The 23,542-nt window shown below is 38.0% G+C and overlaps 2 protein-coding genes across 4 annotated transcripts in view; both read right to left on the bottom strand.

Moving 5' to 3' along the window:
* The window catches only part of LOC123527636 (myb-like protein X), a 43,601-nt gene extending 20,785 nt beyond the window's left edge, over positions 1 to 22,816 (bottom strand). Inside the window, exons 1-2 of one of the 3 annotated variants that reach the window (XM_053523866.1) lie at positions 22,740 to 22,816; positions 1,227 to 1,391 (exon numbers count right to left, since the gene is read on the bottom strand). In XM_053523866.1, coding sequence (XP_053379841.1) covers positions 1,227 to 1,276 — 50 coding nt within the window. In that variant the 5' untranslated portion in view covers positions 1,277 to 1,391; positions 22,740 to 22,816. Of the gene's footprint in view, positions 1 to 1,226; positions 1,392 to 11,126; positions 11,342 to 22,532; positions 22,630 to 22,739 lie in introns of those variants that run through there. The other 2 variants (XM_053523867.1, XM_053523868.1) reach the window with 2 other exon arrangements.
* Positions 4,925 to 6,856, bottom strand: LOC128548235 (uncharacterized). The gene has a single exon (XM_053522707.1). It carries the CDS (start codon positions 6,854 to 6,856, stop codon positions 4,925 to 4,927), a length of 1,932 nt encoding a protein of 643 aa, XP_053378682.1.
* Positions 22,817 to 23,542: the final 726 nt, after the last annotated feature.

The following is a 23,542-nucleotide window of genomic DNA, read 5'->3' as shown; positions in this document are numbered from 1 at the left end:
TCCTCTCCTAATAGGTACTGCCACCATTCCCTTATAATTTCAACAAGAGGCCCAAATGGGCCCAAGTCACTTACCTGAAGAAAACCTTAACCATCTGACTTTGCTTCTAATTAGGTTTGGAGAAAATCCTTCGAACTTTTCATTCAAATGTTATTTAAAGTTTTTTTTTTCTATATTTTGCTGTCACGCACCAAAAACACATAACTGTAACAATCAAAAGAAATCATTGAAAGGTATTTCTTTTTTAACTCTAATGGCCCCTAAAAGGGCACAGGTGCTCGCATTTGAACAAATATGGCAAAAGACCTTATAATAATGATGTTACTGACCAAGTTTGATAAGATCCATCAAGCGGTTCATGAGAAGAAGTACTTTAAGGGTATTTCTATATTTAGCCCTAATAAGTGGCCAAGTGCCCCTTATTGAACAAACATGTTTAAAAGCCTTTTAATGATGTTCCAGACAAAGTCTGATGAAGATCCATCTAATGGTTCATGAAAAGAAGTTGTTTAAAGGTAATTCTAATTTGAGCACTAGCGGCCCATAAACAAACGGGCCAATCGCCCTCATTTGCAAAGCTATGGTATAAAACCTTCTAATGATGTTACTGACCAAGTAATTAGTAAATGAAGATCCATCAAGCGGTTCATGAGAAGAAGTACTTTAAGGTTATTTCTATTTTAAGGTCTAATAGCCCCTATAAGTGGCCAGTTGCCCCCAACTGAACAAACATGGTTAAAAGCCTTTTAATGATGCTCCAGACAAGGTTTGATGAAGATCAATCAAGCGGTTCATGAGAAGATGTCATTTAAAGAATTTTGTATTTTAGCTCTAGTGGCCCTTACAAGGAGCCAAATGCCCCCATTTTGAACAAACTTGGGAAGGGAACCTTATAATGATGCTAAAGAGGAAGTTTGATGAAGATCCATCAAGCAGTTCATGAGAAGAAGTTTTTTAAAGGATTTTCAATTTTTAGCTCTAGTGGTCCTTAAAAGGGGTCAAGGTTAACCATTTGAACAAACTTTATAAGCCGTCCATGCCAGGATGCTACTGACCAAGTTTGGTGTAATTCTGACCAGTAGTTTCAGAGAAGAAGATGTTTAAGTAAAAATATTGTTGCTTGACAATGGATGACAGACCCTATAGATACAAATAGCTCACCCTAAACAAAGTTCAGATGAGCTAAACAAACACTTTTATGGTATCAAAAATATAAACTGTCATACCTTATCAAGCGAGTGTTATCTTGCAGCAAGGGAAACTTCTGAAGAGGCATTCTGAACTACAGACCTTCCTCAGCTTGCAGTTCTAAATCATCTCACTGTACAATCAATCCATCTAGATGGTTAAATGGTAATACATGTACAGATCAAAACCCATGTGTCTTGTTGCTGAAAATAAACAAGTGGGCAAAATCATAAGGACAGCACTAAGTAACACAAGGAATAGTACAAGGTAACACAAGGAATTGTACAAGGTAACACAAGGAATAGTACAAAGTTACACAAGGAATTGTATACATGTAAGGTATCACAAGGAATAGTACAACGTAACACAAGGAATTGAATTGTACAAGGTAACACAATGAATTGAATTGTACAAGGTAACACAAGGAATTGCACAAGGTAACACAAGGAATAGTACAAGGTAACACAAGGAATTGAATTGTACAAGGTAACACAAGGAATTGTACAAGGTTACACAAGGAATTGTACAAGGTAACACAAGGAATAGTACATGGTAACACAAGGAATTGAATTGTACAAGGTAACACAAGGAATTGTACAAGGTAACACAAGGAATAGTACAAGGTTACACAAGGAATTGTACAAGGTAATACACGGAATGGTACAAGGTAACAAAAGGAATTGTACAAGGTAACACAAGGAATAGTACAAGGTTACACAAGGAATTGAAAATGGTAACACAAGGAATTGTACAAGGTAATACAAGGAATAGTACAAGGTAACACAAGGAATAGTACAAGGTTACACAAGGAATTGTATAAGGCAACACAAGGAATAGTACAAGGTAACACAAGGAATTGAATTGTACAAGGTTACACAAGGAATTGTATAAGGTAACACAAGGAATAGTACAAGATAACACAAGGAATTGTACAAGGTTACACAAGGAATAGTACAAGGTAACACAAGGAATTGAATTGTACAAGGTAACACAAGGAATTGTACAAGGTTACACAAGGAATTGTACAAGGTAACACAAGGAATAGTAAAAGGTAACACAAGGAATAGTACAAGGTCACACAAGGAATTGTACAAGGTTACCAAGGAATTGTATAAGGTACCACAAGGAATAGTACAAGGTAGCACAATGAACTGAATTGTACAAGGTAACACAAGGAATTGTACAAGGTTACACAAGGAATTGTATAAGGTAACACAAGGAATTGTACAAGGTTACACAAGGAATTGTACAAGGTAACACAAGGAATAGTACAAGGTAACACAAGGAATTGTACAAGGTATTAAACTATTAACACAATAGTACAAGGCTACACAAGGAATTGCACAACTTGTCAAGGTAACACAAGGAACTGTACAAGTCATTAACACAAGGAGTTGTACAAGGTAACTAAACACAACAAATGGTAACGTTACAAGGGAACACCAGGAATGGTACAAGGTAACACAAGGCAGTGTTTTCCCCCACTAATTTGGGAATGGGGCTGGGGCCTTTAAAATTGGGAAAAAATGGCAGCCATGGGATATGTTATTAAGTGTCAAGTTATCCACGCCACTAGAAGGAAAACATCCTATCCCTACCCAGTATTACGTACATGGAGTCCAATTTGAATCGGTCTGCTAAGCTAAATACCTTGGCGTGGATATCTCAAATGGTCTATCAATTAATTTTTTTCAGAATGTAGACTGGGAATTTTTGCACATATTTTGGGGGAAAAATACATACTTTCTGGCATTTGGGAATATAGCCGAATAATGGCTATAAAAACGACCGAAAAAAAAACCCTGTTACGTATTCATTAAGTAATCAATTACCAGATGGACTGAATATCCCCTGTTATTTATTTTTAGTTTCTTCAACTCTATAAATTTTTATATCACTTCATTCTTTCTCTGATTATTTTGACGCGCAAAACGTCTACGATCCCGCAAGGGGTTTGACATTAATGACTGATAGATTGATAGACGAAAATTTCATTGGAAAATTTCATTGGAAAATTTCCTTCACTATTTTAGTCTTGGCACTGGCTAGTGAACCGTCACTGGTGCAGCAGACCCGAGGTCAAGTGCACCATCACTGGTGCAGCAGACCAGGGGTCTAGTGCACCATCATTTTTTGTTATGTATAAAATATAGCCTTTACGTTAAGTTTACGCCAGTCAATTGTAACACGGACAAAACACAGATTAAATTCAATGTTTGAGAAGCAATTTTAATAACGTTTTTCCAATAGACAAATGGAGTACAATGACCAAAGGGGAGTAACTCAGTAAGTCATGTTATATAATGAACTGCCGTACTTTACCGTACAACAAACATAATGGCGCTACCTCTCTTTCTAAAAGAAATAACATATATACTTGAGAACTGAAAACATTAGGAGGTTCATTATAAGCAAACATGATTGTAACAAATATGAAAAAGCTAAGTGTTCAATCGAATAAACAAGATAAAGTTCTTAATGTGCGTTTGCAAAATGAATCATTGTTTCTTAAATTGACTGAACTAGTGAATGTTTATATAGGCAACATCACAAAACAAATCAGAACTACTATAAGATCTGACTAGAAAATAACTGTTACAAATAATACAGTTTATAGGTTTGTAATGCAGTAAGATTAAGTCACTGAGTGGTTCTACAATTAAACCAACGCGTATTGTTATATTTTTAAAACAGTTTATGGCACATAATCCTCTAAGTATTTAGTGGGTTTGCGGCTTCTTTGAGGTCTAGACTGTATATTAGGCTGAGCTATAGCTGTATCAGAGTCTACGTTACTTAAACTATAACGTTCATTGTCAATCGGAGTTTCTTCATTAGGCTCAGCAATTAAAACTGGTGATTCCTCAAGCGCAAGACTATGGTTGTCTTGTTCTAAGGGTGTGGTTAGAGTTGGTGGAACTGGTACTGTTTCAGGAACAACGGGAAACGTATCAATGTCCTCATTATCACTATCATAACCAGACTTTGGCGTGAATTTGTCATCTGGCATTTCTGCTGGAACGCGAAAGCACTCGTCTTTTTTTATTTTATATGACGAAGCACGCAACTGATTGCCCGTAAACTTTTTAACAAAATACCAATCGCCCTGTTGAGACACTACAAGGTATCTTTGACGCGCATTTAATTTATTCTTATCAGAATACAGGTACACAAGATCACCAATACTTATGTCTGACTGTTCTCCGGTTGCAATGGACGTAAGGTTGAGTTGATGTCTTGTGATAATTAACTAAGACAACAACCAACTAAATGTGCTGTGGCCAGTAAAATCTACCACACAATAGTGAACCAATGGAAAAAAGTAGAGGAAACACACAATATATCTGTAGCTACATGAATGGCAAGGCCTAGCAACCAAGCTGACAAAGGTAACATTATTTCTTTTGCAAATTTAATTATATAGCTAGCCTGTTCTATATAGGATTGTCTAGCAGTTCATGACTCGTGTATGGCTTGAGTATTAGTATAATCCAGTAATTTTAAAGGCAGCAAAGGGAGAAAATTAAAGAATATATTTCAAGGGAGATAATTTATCTGGAAAAAAAAGAAGTTGGGCACAGTGAGTGATATCGATTTATATCTCACTGCTTTTTTCCAGTATTTCACCAATAAGCATAAAATAAATACTGTTCTTGCACTTTTCACTTGCCGCATGATTGTTAATACGCTGTTCATGTTGGTGTAAAATGAAGTCCCTATCTGAAATTGGGAGCTGCTAATGCGTGAATTGACTTCTCTGTGTCCATAACTCCCTGGCAGATAACCCCTCACGCCGAATGCGACAATTAAGTTTAGCGACAGCAATTGCGAGCTGTGTTTTCGAAATAGGTCCGCCACCTGGCTCTATACGAATAATTTCATCTTCAAGCTCTAAGATTCCCTTTTCAGCCACTGGATTCTTATTGACATTTTTAACCCGACCTATGTCTAGAATTATATTAAGTCGATGAAACAGGTTGTCTTCGCGTAATGCTATGAAACAAGGAGCTGGATCAACTCTTATTACTGCAGGAGGTCCATGTATAGGGTGTAACTCAGTACAAAGACATATTAATGTATCTCTAACAGTGTCTGATTTTTCATTGTCAATGAAGGACGCGACAGTGTATGAAGTTGAAGTTTCGCGTAAAACGAGCACTAATTGTTTACTACGTTTCATGACATCTGCAGCGAACGATAAGCCAACTGCTTCAGGAGGGTCTTCTGTAGATTGTTTTAGAAGACCTGGAGGAAATCTGCGCAAGGACGCACAAGTATGACAAGTATCGGTTGCTTTTTCCACAGCCTGGCTCAAATCTAGGGCATAAAAATGACGCCTCATAACCTGTTGTAACTGATGTTTAGATGGGTGATCTAATTTGATGTGTAAAGCAGTGACCAAGCCATCAAGAGTTGATCTTGGAACGACTATCAACTCCACAGGTGCAGACAAAGATTCTGTACATGTAACAACTAGTAGACCATCCCTTGCAATTGAAGCAACAGATAAGTAACGTTTAACATCTCGTATGTTCGTGAGTTTCTTCGAGGGTCGTGTGCCTTGTGATAAATGAGCATGAACACGCCTCAAGTCAGGGCACTCAGACTGTACCGCTCTCCAAGCTGACCTGGTAGTAAATGGTAAGTGGCTGACACTGGTAAGTATGTCTTCTACTTGTATTGTTCTAACAACAGAGTCCTCAGTATGTCTGATGAAAGTACATATCTGGCAACCTAGATTGTCACAACTGGGAGCATTTCGGCTTGCAAAATCAGACGGAATATTGGCGGAGCCAGCAAGGTGTTTAAGATTGACCTGGTATCGACTAACGATCGAGAGAAAAGACGTTATTCTTGGGCTGGCGGAAAACTCTCCTCGGCATAACTTTTCAATGGCTTGTACACATTGTTTACTGTCACTGAGAACACATGCTTGTAAATCTGACTGTATAATGTAAGGGCTAAAATGCTTCACTGCCGCTGCTATACTAAGAGCTTCAACCTCACAAGGTAGCCATGTGACCTGCTGATGTTTTCGAAGTTTAGCACTGAAAAAGCCTGCAAGGAACAACTTGTCATTACAGGTGACATATAATGTAGCACCAATGCCATGATTTTTCACTGAACCATCTGTAACTATCCATAGCTGATCTGTGGATCGAGGGAGAAGGATAGACCTATGGGATGTTAGAGCAGCCTGTGCATTCTGGAAGTGCTTAATAGAATCATCATTCCAGGAAATTTTTTCTGAAGAGTTCTTGCCAGCAACAATATTATCTAGAGATGCCATCATCTGGGAACAGTTTGGTAGGACGCGGCCTAAAAATTTATAAGCACCAATAAATGAGCGTAAACCATGAATAGTAGCTGGAGCTGGGCATGTAGACAGAGTTGCTAGGCGGTGATTACATGCAGAAAGTTTACCCTGTGTCCAAGTCCAGCCAAGAATTGTTGTAGACTTTGGACAGATGACTGTCTTGGTGGGCTTAAGTTTCAAGTTATTCTCCTGAAGAGCTGCTAACACACGACTCCAATTTGAGACAAGTTCTTCTTCCGAATTTCCACCACAATATAGGTCATCCGCTAATTTGGCGACAACACCCTCTTGTAGTAAGTCTCCTAGCACCCGGCACATCAGTTCCTCTAAGGCAGTTTCTGACCCAGGCATTACCATTACACACCTAGTATAAACACGAACGCCTCGAAATGGTGTTACTACCCCGCAATATTTCATCGACTCCTGTGACAAGGGAATCTGGTAAAAAGCACTGGTTAAGTCTGTTACAATAATGTATGTCCATTGACCTATTGTACGTAATATTGTGTCAACATCCGACATAAGCGACGGTTGAGGTTTAGCATAGCGACCAACCCCATGCAGAAATAAATCCTGGAGGCCAGGATATCCCAAGTAAATCCTGAGATATCCTGGGATATCCTACGTGATATTTTAAGAGCTCAGCTTAAGACAGGAAAAGCCAGGACCTGAATAAATAAAGACAGGATAAGGCAAGACAATCCAGGACTTATATAAATTGATTGAGGAACAGGCAAGACAAGCCAGGACTTCTTCAAATAAGATTCAGTAAGCTGTAACAAATGTAAATCATAATTTTCTTTATGCAGGAAATCCCAGGATATCTTGAGAAATCCTGCATCAAGATAGAAACCAATGAAAATGAAGGCTTCTGAAGCTGTTATACATGTGCCAAAAAAATTTGAATGTAAACAGGAAGTGCTTTGTTCATGTTCTTGCTGGCACAAGGAATGGAGCAAAATATTTTAACTGGAATCTCTAAAAATGCTTAAGTTTAAGAAGGATATCAGGTAAGAACATTAAACTTTCTAATTTTAAATGTAATTCAAACCTGTAATGTCACAGGACCAGAAAAAAAATTATAGACTAAAATATCATCTTTATTCCCCTCAGTGTCTGAAACTTTTACCTGGTCACAGGTATTTTTTGTTCAGGTATATGTGAAGGATAGATAATTATGCTTCTGTAACAAGAGTTTATCTAATACTTGTATATATTTTAGGTGATTGTTATATAAATAAATTTGAACCACTGACTTAATTACATGGGTGCCTAAATATAATGAGGGATAGGCTGAAGCTGGTCAGGCAAAGGTTAATTACATTCAGCAGTTGATAAAATGAATTGCAGTATGAAAAGAGATGTTGAATTATGCCAATTGGAAAAAAAACAAAACAACAAAAACAATACAACCTGTCAAATATGATCATATTTAAGTATAAAAATAACATTTAACATTAGACATTTTTTATTACATTAATTTTTGTTTATACAGTTGTCAGTGTTTGTGAGATACCTATTATATGAATTCACCCAAAAAGAAAGGAAAGCTTACAACCTGTATTTGTCTTTAGGATCTCATTTCAGTCTAATAATAATCTTAAAGCTACAAAAACTTAATTCTTTCCAAATGAGACACAAGGACTGATTATTTCTAACAATTATTTAAGGTAAAGTCCTGCACCCAGGATAACCTTGGATGTCCTGGCCCCAGGATTCCTTCTACTTGCCAAGAAATCCCAGGATATCCTGGCCCCAGGACACACTACCATCCTGGCTTCCTGGGATTTCCTGGTCCTGGTACTCCATCTACATTCCAGGAAATTCCAGGATATCCTGGCCCCAGGACACTTTTTCAATCTTGGCTTCCCAGGATATCCTGGGATTTCCTGGCCCTCAAAATGTAATTTTTTACATCCTGGCATTTCCTGCTTATACAGGATTGTCCAGGAATGTGCAGGAATAAATCCTGTTCCAATTACCGGCATGAAAAATCTTGAGATATCCCAGGATATCCCAGGAAAATGGCAGGAATTTCTCCTGAGATAACCTGAGATATCCCAGGATAATCCCAGGATTTCCTGGTCTGTTTTCGCACGGGACATCTGCAAATGCGGTAACGAGTCGGTAACCACCTTGAGATTTTTTCACTAAGAAAGAAGGGTTGAGGTACTCTATAGTAACGTTAACATCTTCTGGACGTGAAAATACACCCTGTTTCTCCAATTCGTCAAATTTTTCTTGAAGTTCAACTCATTTATCTTTTGCATACTGTGGAAGTCTTCCTTTGCGCTGTGGGGGCTGAACTGGTCCCATATTTACTACAGATTTGAATGGACCGGAAGTACCGTTGTATCCGGAAATTGAAGCACTGAATACATCATCATATCGAGTTAATACACTTTTGAATTTTTGGACAGTAGTGTCAGACAACAGTTTATCTGGATCAAGTGATACAGTGTCTGATGAAAGACTAGTTCTGGCATTGCGACATGACAATCCTTTCAGGCGCAGATTGTTGGTCATCTCATCTGACTGTAGTGAATAAGACTGTATGGTGTGACATGCTTGGCAAATATGTTCATGCTTGCGAACATGGATTGGGTCTGCTGTCGAATTGAGAATTCTGACTTTACCACATACTGCTTCCATGATTTGCGGGGATGGCCACTGTAAGTAGGAGGGTGCACCAAACTTCCGTTCTATAGCGATAGTACCATCGGGATCAACTTCATCCGGTACGGTAACTTCAAGATAACACACTGGCCAGGTAACTGTAGAATTGGAACTTGCTCTGAGAACAAACGCTTGAGTTCTACGAACATGGTTCTCTGATGAGTATGGGTTGTCTGGACTATAAATCACTTCATCAGTGTCATGAATAACTATCTGTTGTTTAGCAGGTCTAACCATGATGTCGTTGGTAGCCATGAACGGTATTCCCCCGAGTAAATCAACGTCTAAATCATTAACAACTAATGCTTCAAGAACTAAGCTCTGTTTACCACGGTTGAGAACTATATGGGTCTCCCCAGCAATTTTCAAAGGAGTGGAACCATCCGCTTGAAGAGCATGTTGTGTGCTTTTCTTAATAGGAACACCCATGAACTGCGCGACAGACAGCTTTATCATATTAATCTCAGCACCGGTATCTAATGTAACACTTAAAGGATGGTGTTTGTAAAATGCTTTTAACGTAGGAGATTGTTTGGTGCTCACACGTCTGGAAGAAGCAACTCGTAAATCATAGTGAGGTTGTTCTACTTCTTCACCATCGGAGATCTCATTATCTTCAGAGTTATTGTCGCACTCCTCTTGAACAGTTTGACGGATTTTGGAAAGGTATTGCTTGTCATCTGCTGGTAAGTATTTACACTTGCTAAGGTAGTGATTGTATTTCTGCCGTCCAGCCTGTTTGCACACTGGACATGATGGGTCAGCGCGAGAAACAGATCTAAACTTTGTACTGCTAGACTTTGATGTTGTTTTGAAAGCTGAACGCAGGACTTTTACTTCCGCCGAGTGAATTTCATCTAACAAACTGTCTAAGGCAAGGGAGATTTCCGGTTTTATTGAAGCAAGAGTTCTTGATCGAAGCTCAGTGCCATACCTTTGTTCCACAAGGGCAGGTAAACGTCTATCGATTAATCGTAACCATGTTAATACAATTAAATTCTCCACTGTAGGTGAAAGTTCTTCGTCATCAGTGGGTGGGTTGCCCATATGAGAGATGCCCCCATCTGTTTTTAGCAGGTTGTCCTCAATGAAACTTGTAAGACGTTGATACAAGTCCTCTGGTCGCTCACCGGGTCTGAGCTGTATACTATCAAAGTCTAGGAAGTGACTACCGGTAGATTGGAAGCCAAAATGTAATCTTATTGATTGCCAGATACTGGTAATGGAGGTAGAATTTTTCACAATGCTATTACGAGAAATTACTGGACAGAAATTAGCTATCTGACCAAGCATAAGTTCTAAATGGGTAACTTTTTGGGCAGCTGTACGTCTGGTAGCCTCAGGCACACCTTCTCCATCGTCGGTAAATCCTCTCAGTGGAGTAGCATTTGTCTTTCTTTCCCACACAAATCCTTCCACTAAAAATGCAGCAAAGTTTGTGTCAAGTGACAAAGTGTATTGTAAGTTCTGACGCCAAGATTCAAAGGAGGTAATTGTTTCTTCCCTGGTTAAACGCCACTGCTTTGGTGCATGAACTTGTGCCATCTTGAACGAATCTTAAAACTATGTTTGTGAACTACGATGTAAAGTAGCACTGTCCGTTCCTTTGCTCTGGATAGTTACGAATTGAGTGTTTTTTTGTGAAGGTCACTATATGTCAGGCAGAAAATCGGGTCCTTTTCTGTAGCTGCCACCACGCCAGTCAATTGTAACACGGACAAAACACAGATTAAATTCAATGTTCGAGAAGCAATTTTAATAACGTTTTTCCAATAGACAAATGGAGTACAATGATCAAAGGGGAGTAACTCAGTAAGTCATGTTATATAATGAACTGCCGTACTTTACCGTACAACAAACATAATGGCGTTAATCAAAAGATATTTTCACCAGTAATATGCAAGAACATAAATGAAAGAATGAAGTAAGATAAACCTTGACTTACCTGTTAATTTACCGGTTAACCTCAAAGCGCTGATCTCCGTTCATTCAGCATTAGTTAGTGGTATCCTTCATTTACTAAGCTATTTCCGAATGACAATGAGTTTCAAGTTTTTTTTTTTTGAATTTTCATGAATACCATATATTGTTATTATTTTCAATATAATTGTCTGTATTTGGATATATATGTCCGTATATGAAAACTGAAATTTGATCTTAATTTCTGATTTATTATGTCATTGACAATCAACGATTAACTCTTCATGGAACCGGAAATTCGGATATATATATACATTGTGCAAGCAAATATTTTATAATGTACGGTGAAAACTGTTGTAATTTCAATATTTGTTATATCATTAATTACAAAAGCTAAATCTTACGAAATCTATGATAAAAACTGTGAAAAACAATAAAGATTAGATTAACACAATAAATGGAGGTCTACAAATGTAGGTTTTGTTGGGTTGCTTGTTAAAATTATTTAATAATTGGATTGGGCATGTTTGTCTTTTGTGTTGGCATCTCTGATCATTCGGAATATCTTAATAAATGGTGGATTGAAAAATGAAATTAGCGCATTGAGGAAAATTGGTAAATTAAAAGGTAAATCAGTGTTTTTCAAAATTAGAATTATCTCACTTCATTCTTTTAATAATGGTTATACATATAACTGGTGACAAGATATTATAATTATAGTTCAAAGAAAGGCTATATTTTACATATAACAACAAGAGCACCGCCTTGCGGGTGCTGACGCTCATCTGATTTTTTTTGTATAATAGAAATATTGTCCTACCCATGATTTTCTTAGTCTAAAAAGGGCCATCATTCTTGCAAAAAGCAGGATAGAGTTATGTTTCTTGATGTACAGTGTCCACTTATGATTGTGAAAAACTGTTGCAAGTTTTAAAGCAATAGCTTTGATAGTTTATGAGAAAAGTTGCCTTAAACATAATACTCAACCAAGAAAATGATTTTCTAAGTCCAAAAGGGGCAATAATTATTGCAAAAAGCAGGATGGAGTTATGTTGCTTGCTGTACAGGGTCAGCTTATGATGGTGAACAAGTGCTGCAAGTTTCAAAGCAATAGCTTTGATAGTTTAAGAGAAAAAGTTCACCTAAACATAAAACTTAACCAAGAAATCTGATATTTTCTAAGTCCAAAAGGGGCCATAAATCTTGCAAAAAGCAGGATGGAGTTATGTTTCTTGCTGTACAGGGTCAGCTTATGATGGTGAACAAGTGTTGCAAGTTTTAAAGCAATAGCTTTGATAGTTTAGGAGAAAAGCTGACCTAAACATAAAACTTAACCAAGAAAACTGATTTTCTAAGTCCAAAAGGGGCAATAATTCTTGCAAAAAGCATAATGGAGTTATGTTTCATGATGTACAGGGTCTGCTTATGATGGTGAACAAGTATTCCAAGTTTCAAAGCAATAGCTTTGATAGTTTAGGAGAAAAGTTGACCTAAACATAAAACTTAACCAAGAAATCTGATATTTTCTAAGTACAAAAGGGGCCATAAATCTTGCAAAAAAGCAAGATAGAGTTATGTTTCTTGCTATACAAGGTCAGCTTATGATGGTGAACAAGTCTTCCAAGTTTCAAAGCAATAGCTTTGATAGTTTAGAAGAAAAGCTGACCTAAACATAAAACTTAACCAGGCAACGCCGACGCAGACGCCGACAACCGCTCAAGTGATGACAATAACTCATCATTTTTTTTCAAAAAATCAGATGAGCTAAAAATGACGGTGCACTAGACCTCAGGTCTGCTGCACCGGTGACGGTGCACTAGACCTCGGGTCTGCTGCACCAGTGACGGTTCACCAGCCACTGCCTTTTAATCTTTCGAAAGTCTGTTTCAAGTGGAGATATTGGCATTGCCCATAAGAAAAATAACTCAATTTCTTAGGATCGCATAAAAATTGTTGGACTACCTTAATTTCATGCCAGATCAAAAGAAAAATGGGAAAAAATATTTCAAAGTAAAAGACGAGTCCATTCATAACTTTATCATGACATCAGAGTACATTAGGGGTTCTAATTGACTGTAGTGATAGTAGGTTTATAGGCCACTTCCAACAGCCTTGCTGTTGGGTTAAACCTTTAGCGACGTTGTTGAGAGTCCGCCTACAGATCTCGAGGTCTGGGGTTCGAGCCCCAGTAGGAACCTTGGTATTTTCTCTCCCAGGGTTTACTTTAATGGTGACAGTATTTGACGGATTCATGCGGTGGGCATGGAGTGTCATTCTGGAGAGCTGGTAAGCTCTGAAAAGTAAAGGGGGAGAAGTTAGTGATAGTAGGTTTATAGGCCACTTCCAACAGCCTTGCTGTTGGGTTAACCCTTTAGCGACGTGGTTGAGTGTCCGCCTACAGATCTCGAGGTCCGGGCTTCCAGCCCTAGTAGGGACCTTGGTATTTTCTCTCCCAGGGTTTACTCTATGACCAATCAGAGAGCTGCATTTTCGAGTACCTGCCAGTTTCCACTTGGGTATAACGAAGTATATTTACAATGAACATATAGTGACTTTAGAAATAAATATCACACTATTTAAGAAATCAAATAAAGCTTTTTCACTGCACATGCCCCAGATGATGCTACAAACAACAAAACTTCGAAGTTTCATTGAATTATTATATCGATTTAATATTTATTTTAGTTAAAAGTTTGAGATTTTACACAGGGAGTCTATGATAAAGTCTGAGTAAAATGTAATCAATACCCAAGTGAAATAAGTATCATTCTGCAATGTTTCGGACATATTAAAATTATGAATAGCATTTTATTGGAGGAAATTATGCAGTATACATTATTACGGGAAAACCGGAGGTTTTTCCGTCTACAGATACTGTATACGTGTATATGTCAAGGTAAACCTATATACCGTTCAACTTGGGAACATGTTCTATACCTTCACCGTTTATTGTCAGGGGTTTTTATTACGACTGGGGGAAGGGGCCCCAGCCTGTCGTTGGGGGAAAAAAATAGCACGGGACAAGCAATTTTGGGGGATTTTTTTCACTCTGGGAGAATTTACAATTATGCATGATAAACACTTTAAACTATGTTTTTATTACAGATTCCTGCAACTTTCAGCAACTATACACACTGTCACTTAGCAAATAAGCACATAGATGAAGACCAGTCCATTTTCGAGCACTTAAAGAGGCATGTCCCTCTCTTTTTTATTTTTGAATAGGTCCACCACTGCCTCCCACTCCTGGGCACTTAAGAACTTGTCAGGATCACTCTCAGTCTGGTGGCTTATTCTCATTTAGTCGTTGTTGTTGTTTGTTGACGGTCACGGATGCCGCAAACTTACAAAGTGTGTCGTAATATGAGACATATACTATAACGTCTTTTGCCGATGAAAAAAGAAGTTTATTTTAACAATCCCCGTTTACCTCCAAAAATGACTCTGATATTTTAGTTTTTTTACGCTTGGTATCGGAACTGATGATGTTGTAAAACAGTATCGTAAAGTGTCAATATGAACTAACTGAGTAATCTCCCTTGCTTTGTTTACGATTTCGGAGGGGGGAATTTCGGACGTAGGGGAATTTGGACTGCGGTAGGGGAAAGCTTTGGCTGTGGAGAAAATCCTCGGCTGGGGGACGAGGCCGATATTCAGCTGCTGCTATAGAATTAAAAAAAAACCCTGATTGTTGTTGTTGTTTCTACCCATAATTCCTGGAATTGCTGCCGCAATTCGCACAGTAAATAATTTTCAGGATGACATTTAATAAAACTAGAAGATGCTTTTGCAAAAAAGCACATGTCTCCCCCGATGCAAAGTGGTATAGGCAAGAAGTCAGTATGGGTCAGGAGCAAAAGTCAAAGAGACACTGATGGTTGGCTGCAATAGGGATCATCTACTTGGCATGTCCAGTCATCCCGCTAAGTTTCAACACTCTTGGCCTAGTGGATCTCAAGTCACTGTTCAGGCTCCTGTGACCTTGACCTTTGATCAAGTGACCCCAAAATATATAGAGGTCATCTACTCTGCATGTCCAATCATCCTATTAAGTTTCAACATTCTAGGTCAAGTGGTTCTCAAGTTATTTTCCGGAAATGATTTCACATGACCAGGCCCCTGTGACCTTGACCTTTTATAGACTGACCCAAAAATCAATAGGGGTCATCTACTCTACATGTTCAATTATCCTATGAAGTTTCAACATTCTAGATCAAGAGATTCTCAAGTTACTGATCGGAAATGGTTATCAATGTTCAGGCCCCTGTGACCTTGACATTTAACAGAGTGACCCCAAAATCGATACGGGTCATCTACTCTGCATAAGCAATCATCCTATGAAGTTTCAAAATTCTGGGATGAGTGGTTCTCAAGTTACTGACCGGAAATTGTTTTCCATGTTCAGGCCCCTGTGACCTTGACCTTTAATAGAGTGAACCCAAAATTAATTAGGGTCATTTACTCTGCATGTCCAATTATCCTATAAAGTTTTAACATTCTAGGTCAAGAGGTTCTCAAGTTATTGATCGGAAATTGTTTTCCATGTTCAGGCCCCTGTGACCTTGACCTTTGACAGAGGGATCCCAAAATCGATAGGGGTCATCTACACTGCATGAACAATCATCCTATTAAGTTTCAACATTCTGGGTCAAGTGGTTCTCAAGTTACTGACCGGAAATGTTTTTCAATGTTCAGGCCCCTGTGACCTTGACCTTTAACAGAATGACCCCAAAATCGATAGGGGTCATCTACTTTGCATGTACAATCATCCTATGAAGTTTCAACATTCTGGGTCAAGTGGTACTCAAGTTACTGATTGGAAATGGTTTTTAATGTTCAGGCCCCTGTGACCTTGACCTTTAACGGAGTGACCCCAAAAACAATAGGGGTCATCTACTCTACATGACCAATCATCCTATGAAGTTTCAACATTCTGGGTCAAGTGGTTCTCTAGTTATTGATCCGAAATGGTTTTCAATGTTCAGGCCCCTGTGACCTTGACCTTTGACGGAGTGACCCCAAAAACTACAGGGTCCATCTACTCTTCATGACCAATCACCCTATGAAGTTTCAACATTCTGGGTCAAGTGGTTCTCTAGTTACTGATTGGAAATGGTTTTCAACGTTTAGGCCCCTGTGACCTTGACCTTTAACTGAGTGACCCCAAAATCAATAGGGGTCATCTACTTTCATGAGCAATCATCCTATGAAGTTTCAACATTCTAGGTCAAGAGGTTCTCAAGTTATTGATCGGAAATTGTTTTCCATGTTCAGGCCCCTGTGACCTTGACCTTTGACAGAGGGATCCCAAAATCGATAGGGGTCATCTACACTGCATGAACAATCATCCTATTAAGTTTCAACATTCTGGGTCAAGTTGTTCTCAGGTTACTGACCGGAAATGTTTTTCAATGTTCAGGCCCCTGTGACCTTGACCTTTAACAGAATGACCCCAAAATCGATAGGGGTCATCTACTTTGCATGTACAATCATCCTATGAAGTTTCAACATTCTGGGTCAAGTGGTACTCAAGTTACTGATTAGAAATGGTTTTTAATGTTCAGGCCCCTGTGACCTTGACCTTTAACGGAGTGACCCCAAAAACAATAGGGGTCATCTACTCTACATGACCAATCATCCTATGAAGTTTCAACATTCTGGGTCAAGTGGTTCTCTAGTTATTGATCGGAAATGGTTTTCAATGTTCAGGCCCCTGTGACCTTGACCTTTGACGGAGTGACCCCAAAAACTACAGGGTCCATCTACTCTTCATGACCAATCACCCTATGAAGTTTCAACATTCTGGGTCAAGTGGTTCTCTAGTTATTGATTGGAAATGGTTTTCAACGTTTAGGCCCCTGTGACCTTGACCTTTGACTGAGTGACCCCAAAATCAATAGGGGTCATCTACTTTCATGACCAATCATCCTATGAAGTTTCAACATTCTGGGTCAAGTGGTTCTCTTGTTATTGATCGGGAAATGGTTTTCAATGTTCAGGCCCCTGTGACCGTGACCTTTGACAGAGTGACCCCAAAAACAATAGGGGTTGTCTACTCCAGCAGCCCTACAACCCTATCAAGTTTGAAGGTTCTAGGTCAAATGGTTGTCCAGTTATTGCTCGGAAATGAAGTGTGACGTACGGACGGGCGGACGAACGGACAGGGCAAAAACAATATGTCTCCCCCAGAGGGGGTGGGGGAGACATAATAAAATTGCTTATGAACGATCCCGCGCCGCATTACCGTTATAGATATGTGAAAAAGAAAACAGATTATTCTTATTCTAACGAGTTGAAAATTTGCAGTATTAATGGAATCGGAGTTATTCGGGTTTCTTCATGCAACGAGTTTTTAGATGATTCAAGCGGCCCGCATTTTGTTTCCAATACTGAATAATAATGTACATTACCAGGGTTTTTTTTTTACTAAGAAAGTGACACCGATAGTCGGCGTCTTCACCTCAGAAAATTTTTCCCCAAAAAATGAATTTTCCCCAATCTATCTTAAATTCTTATGTTTCAGGGATCGAATTTAGCAGTCACTAACTCATGAAATTCGAGTGAGAATAAAAAAATCCGAGTAGGAAATCATGGCATTCGAATATTTTCGCGATCACGTTTGATTATCGAAGAATTCGCTCAAAATGTCCTTTGCTCTTTGAAAGCTCCTTTGGGGTAGTTATTTTACCGATGAACACGTGACCACTTGTAGACGCTTGTCACTATTATAAATGAAATTAGTGGATATCTAAGTAAGCATCTAGACGAAATTTACTTTTGTTTTTGTCGGTGATTCGAAAATGCGAAAACGGAGAGGAAAATCACAAGTTTCTTTAGGCGAAAAAGGAAAGGGATACTTAAAATTCTAGCGACACCATGGGCAGTGACCTGAAAGAACTTAAAACTTCCGCGTCCATCCAAAAGTCCAAAGAATCATCGAGTACTTTGGTTTGTTCTTCCGAAACTAGAAAGTCCCGGCCTGTCCGAACCGTGAAAACGTTGGAAACGGAGCTGAACATTTATTAAGAAACCAAATAACCAAGTGGAACCAACCATGTTGCTAGTGGAAAAAATGGCACTGCATTGTTAGCGGGGGAAAAATTAAATTTGATCCCTGAAATAAGATAACTTAAAATCTGAATTGCTGTAAAAAATCTAATGACTAATGTTATACACTGTAAAAGCAGTATCACATGATGGATATAATATTGTGAATTTTCCCCAAATTGGCCTCTTTCGCGTGATTTTTCCCCATCTGACCAGCGCCCAGCGTCTTCCCCCAACTCCTAAAAAAAGCCCTGATTACAGCAGTGTTTGAATAACAAAATCATCGCCAATTCATTTTTTTAAATGCAGAAAAGCCAGTAATTTCAAAAATGTCAAAGTAAAACAAATTTAGACACTCTGTCATAACAAAATTTATTTATATACAAAATTTTATCAGCAAATAACGTCACAGTTCCCCGTGGTCCATTGGTTTGCGTACATGCTTCATGTGCGCGAGGTCCGGAGTTCGAACTTAAATCAGATGCTTCAATTTCATTTTTTTTTTCTTTTATTTTTTAGGCCCAATTTTTTTTTTTTATTGATATTTTATCACAATTTTTGCAAATATCGGAACATAAATCAATAATGTATATAGTTAACCAATAATTCAAAGGCATGGAAAATCATATGTTGCTTATCTCCCCTCCCTTCCACAGTCTTTTACATACATTGCAACTACTTTCTCAAAATATCAATTCATTGACTAGAGTTTTACACTCAGAAAATTGCTGTCTATAAACTTGAGAGGCCCCAACTAAGATCCCTATCAAGCCAAGAAATTAACCTTAATCATATACAAAAGAAGGCCAGAGACTGTTAGGAGTTAGGTAAATTAAACTGAATTTCGACCAAGAGTGTTTGTTTTATGGATAAAATTCTGGTCAAGAACTTTTAAGAATAAATTTGAAATAAGAATTTTACATGTAAATGGTTGTCATTCTCACATACAAGAGCTTTACCATAGTGTATTAATGGGCCAAAATTTGTCCTAAAGGAGTGTCATTTGACAATAATAGCATTTAAAAGAATTGCAATAGTCAGTGTTTAGGATAACAGGATTGTGTAAGTTCCAGTATCTATACTACAAAAGAATATTAGAAGAACATGAGGTTGAGCGTGATGTTATTCTGACTTAATGTGTAAATTGTTCTTTTTTTAAAAACTATTTGTAATAAATGAGGTGAAAAGAAACTGTGCATGAATTCCCGGATTCAGAAATTTGTATTAGAGAAGCAAACTGACAGCAAAAATTAAGGCATGATCGTTAGGACGCAGAGTGTAGGTATGTACCGAAGGGTATACTGAACAGTTTTGAATATTGGTACGTATGTAATTGGTGGCCTATGGGTGCATTTTGAGACTAGATTCTGAGCACCCAAATATAACTATTATCTTTAACTCGTGAACACTATTTTCCATTGTCTGTCTAGTCTTGACATCTACATCTACATCTACGGAGATACTCCCAACAATCAATTTCTGATCATAACTGGGAGGTTGGGGCAGTTGTTAAAAACATGTTTCTATGTTACATGATATACATGTGTTAAGAGAGTAAGAGCAGTAATATGTACTGCAGGGTTTTTTTTCGGCTGTTTTAATAGTCGTTATTCGGCTATATTCCCAATGCCAAAAAGTATGTATTTTTCCCAAAATGAGTGCAAAAATTCCCAATCTACATTCTGAAAAAAAATTTCATCAAAATTACACAATCATTGACCAAATTATGGACAATTTTGTAATGGCAGTATGTTAAAGAGGTTGTACAATGTGAAACAAGTGTAGGAGAAAGTGCTTAAACACATCCTTACTATATCCTATGGGACTAAATATTTCCCAATTTGGAACATTTACACGTCAAAATTCCCAATTTTGGGGGTATAGGCTATGTTCCCAAAACAGCAAGAAAAAACCCTGTACTGCTTTGTTAAAAATAAAAACAGGATGATGACATTAGTACATATGCGAGTCTAGGTCAGATGTGAAGCACTGAAGGTTCACACTGTCCTTGATGTTATAAGGCAAGGCGTTCCAGTATCTGATCGTGCGGGGGAAAAAGGAGTTCATATGATATTGTGTTCTTGAAGATGGAATGATAAAGTTTAAATTTCTAGAGGCTGTCAGGTGGTTATGATCTACAGAGACGAGGTTGTGTGATATTTTATACAACATAATTAAAGATGCATGTATGCTTCTCTGTTCTAATGTCTGCCATTTAAGAATTTCAAGCATTGACGTTACGTTGCTTTGGTATGAGTAATCATTCATAACATATCTGGCTGCAGCTCTTTGTACCTTTTCTATCTCATATGCTAAGTTTTTCTGCCATGGATGCCATATGGTGTTACAGTATTCTAATTGTGGGCGGACGTATGTTTTATAGGCAGTTTCTTTGATATTACGGTTATTACATTGTACATTTCTTTTTATGAATCTGAGAGTGTTATTAGCTTTTGAAGATGTAGTTTCAATATGTTTTTTCCAACTAAAGTCATCACTAATAGTAATCCCAAGATATTTAGCATTTTCTGTAGTTTTTAGTTCTTGATTATGTAGTTTATATGGAAAAATGATATTTTTTCTTTTTTTGGAGATTCTTATGATTTCGCATTTATCAGGATTGAATACCATAGACCATTTACATTCCCATTCTTCTAATTTTGTCAAATCATCTTGAAGTTTGTTAGAGTCTACTAATGAGTCGATGGTAAGGTATATGATGGTATCATCCGCAAATAAGCGTATTCTACTTTTAACAGAGTCAGGAAGGTCATTGATGAAACAGAGGAAGAGACAAGGACCCAACACTGAACCTTGGGAACCCCTGATAGAACTGGTAGAGAATCACAGTGTGCAGACTTCAACTACTACAGATTGAGAGCGATTACTAAGAAAAGACTGAATCCAAGATAGAGATGTTTTGTTGACACCAAGTTTCATGAGTTTATAGAGAAGAAGTTGATGGTCGACCTTGTTGAAAGCTTTCGGAAAAGGCAGTGGCTACGATTACGGTACCGTAATCCTAGCCTCTGGTTCTAGGATTACGGAAGTTCCGTATTCCTAGACAACCCTATGAGGATAGGCTAGGATTACGGAAGTATTTAAGAGGCATCAAATATATGTTAGGACATGCCGCATAAATGACGTTGTAAAATTACTTATTTCACTATTATTTCGTGCTATCGATCCGCTGTTTTGGGTAAGTATTATCTTAATGGTGGCACGCGGAAATATTATAGAATTATCTATGTTTCATATATACCTGCAATTTTTGTCATCAAATCAACACAAATGGTCTTTAATAACATACAATATGGTTATAAATAAAACAAGAGCTGTCTCCGTAGGATGACACATGCCCCCGATGGCACTTTGAATGAATAGTTATGGCCGATGTTAAGAGTTTTGGACCTTTGACCTACGGAGCTGGGTCTTGCGCGCGACACATCGTCTTACTGTGTCACACATTCATGCATAGTTATTTTAAAATCCATGCATGAATGACAAAGATATGGACCGGACATGCCCATCAATGCACTATCATGAAAAATGATCTTTAACGTCTAAGTGTGACCTTGACCTTTGAGCTACGGACCTGGGTCTTGCGCACTGCACGTCGTCTTACTGTGGTACACATTCATGCCAAGTTATTTGAAAATCCATCCATCGATGACAAAGATATGGACCGGACACGAAAATTGCGGACGGACCGACAGACTGACAGACCGACGGACAGACAGACGGTTCAAAAACTATATGCCTCCCTTCGGGGGCATAAAAAATCAAAGTATAGAATATTTTTTTAAACCTAACTTTTACCCTCATATTTCTATAATGTTTCCGCGGGCCACCATTAATATAGCGTTAAAGATTATACTAACCCAAAATGGCGGACAGATAACACGGAATAATAAGGCAGGCATCAAAAATCGCTATTTTAATAAAGTGAAATAAGAAGTTTACAACATCATTTATGCATGTCCTAACATGTCTCTTAAATACTTCCGTAATCCTAGCCTATCCTCATAGGGTTGTCTAGGAATACGGAACTTCCGTAATCCTAGAACCGGAGGCTAGGATTACGGTACCGTAATCGTAGCCACTGCCTTCGGAAAATCCATTACAATGAGATCTGTTGACACATTTGAAGAAATGATTAGATCTATGTTCATTTAAACAAAACATTTTAAAACATTTTCCTTTGTTCATAATTGTTATAACAAGAGCAAAACCGTCATGATTACTGTCAAAACTGAAAATATCAGAAAGAAGAAAGAATTTCATATGACTAGGTTTTCCCGTCAGATATGCAGCGCCTAATTTCATATTACTCCAGTGCGGGCAATTCAAAATTTTCAGTTTTCAAACTTCGAACAATGCTAACACCTGGTACATGCCCTCCCACTACATAGGACAGAAATGTTTATCCCTTGTAGAATCTAACACGCAGAATGTCCGATATAAAGCGCGTATCCGAAAACGCTGATCTTGAAGAAGTGACAGGTGCGAAAAGCATTCGGAAGTCGGAGCCAAAGCGCATCAAAAATTAATGTTGTGCAAACGGCAAAATTAAATCACATTTTGTACCTACATTTCAAGTCTCGATATCATCAGAAAAATGCTTAGAGAGGACTCTGCATACTCTCGTTTGTTTACTTATATTTCCCGCCATTTTTATTTTCGCTATATCGATTTTGATTGGATAAAAATGAGATGCCACATAAAACGGTTCACGTCATTGGCCAATTCTTATTACCTTGCTATGAAACTAACGAATACTGAATGAATCTCACGGAAACTGCCCGGAAATTCGAAGCTTTAACTGTTTTTGGTCTGTCTTGGCGAATACAGATAATATGTAGTATTAAACGCGTGGAAGAGTCTATAACTGCTTTAGGCCTAAAAGAATTCTTTGTTTCCGGGTGACTTTTCAGAAATTATTTTTGTGTCATAAACTGAATACATACAAGAGGGTTACGCCTTTAGAGCATCTCAGTAAGTTAATTTCTAACACCACTGAGCATAAGAAGTGCAGTTTTGCAACATTTTGTCAAACAGTTGAAAAAAAATTCTCCTTTCTGAATGTAAAGATAAAGATAATAAGTTCACCCTTCAGCAGACTACTGAATATTCATGTGCACCATCCTTAATTTGTGCGTACGTGTAATATAACTTTTTTACTGTGGAAATCTGATTAAAATTGGGCCAACACGAGTTTCAACTTGGAAGACGGCTATCAACATCAAGGTAAATCAAAAACATTTAGGGTCGGGCGAAAAATTTAGGGTAGGTCGGGATACCGGAAACGAACATTTTTACGCCTTATTAAGTCTTTTAACGTTGTGCACTAAAAAAAAAACAGAAACTAAAGATAAATACCTTACAATTTAGAAA

This window comes from Mercenaria mercenaria, chromosome 14 (genome assembly GCF_021730395.1).
Source record: "Mercenaria mercenaria strain notata chromosome 14, MADL_Memer_1, whole genome shotgun sequence".
Taxonomy (NCBI): Eukaryota; Metazoa; Mollusca; class Bivalvia; order Venerida; family Veneridae; genus Mercenaria; species Mercenaria mercenaria.
The sequence above is the reverse complement of the archived record's forward strand: the minus strand, read 5'-3'. Positions and strand labels throughout refer to the sequence as shown.

Excerpts from the sequence above, each read along its gene's own strand:
- LOC128548235 (XM_053522707.1), bottom strand. The coding sequence starts at position 6,856 with ATGCCTGGGTCAGAAACTGCCTTAGAGGAACTGATGTGCCGGGTGCTA.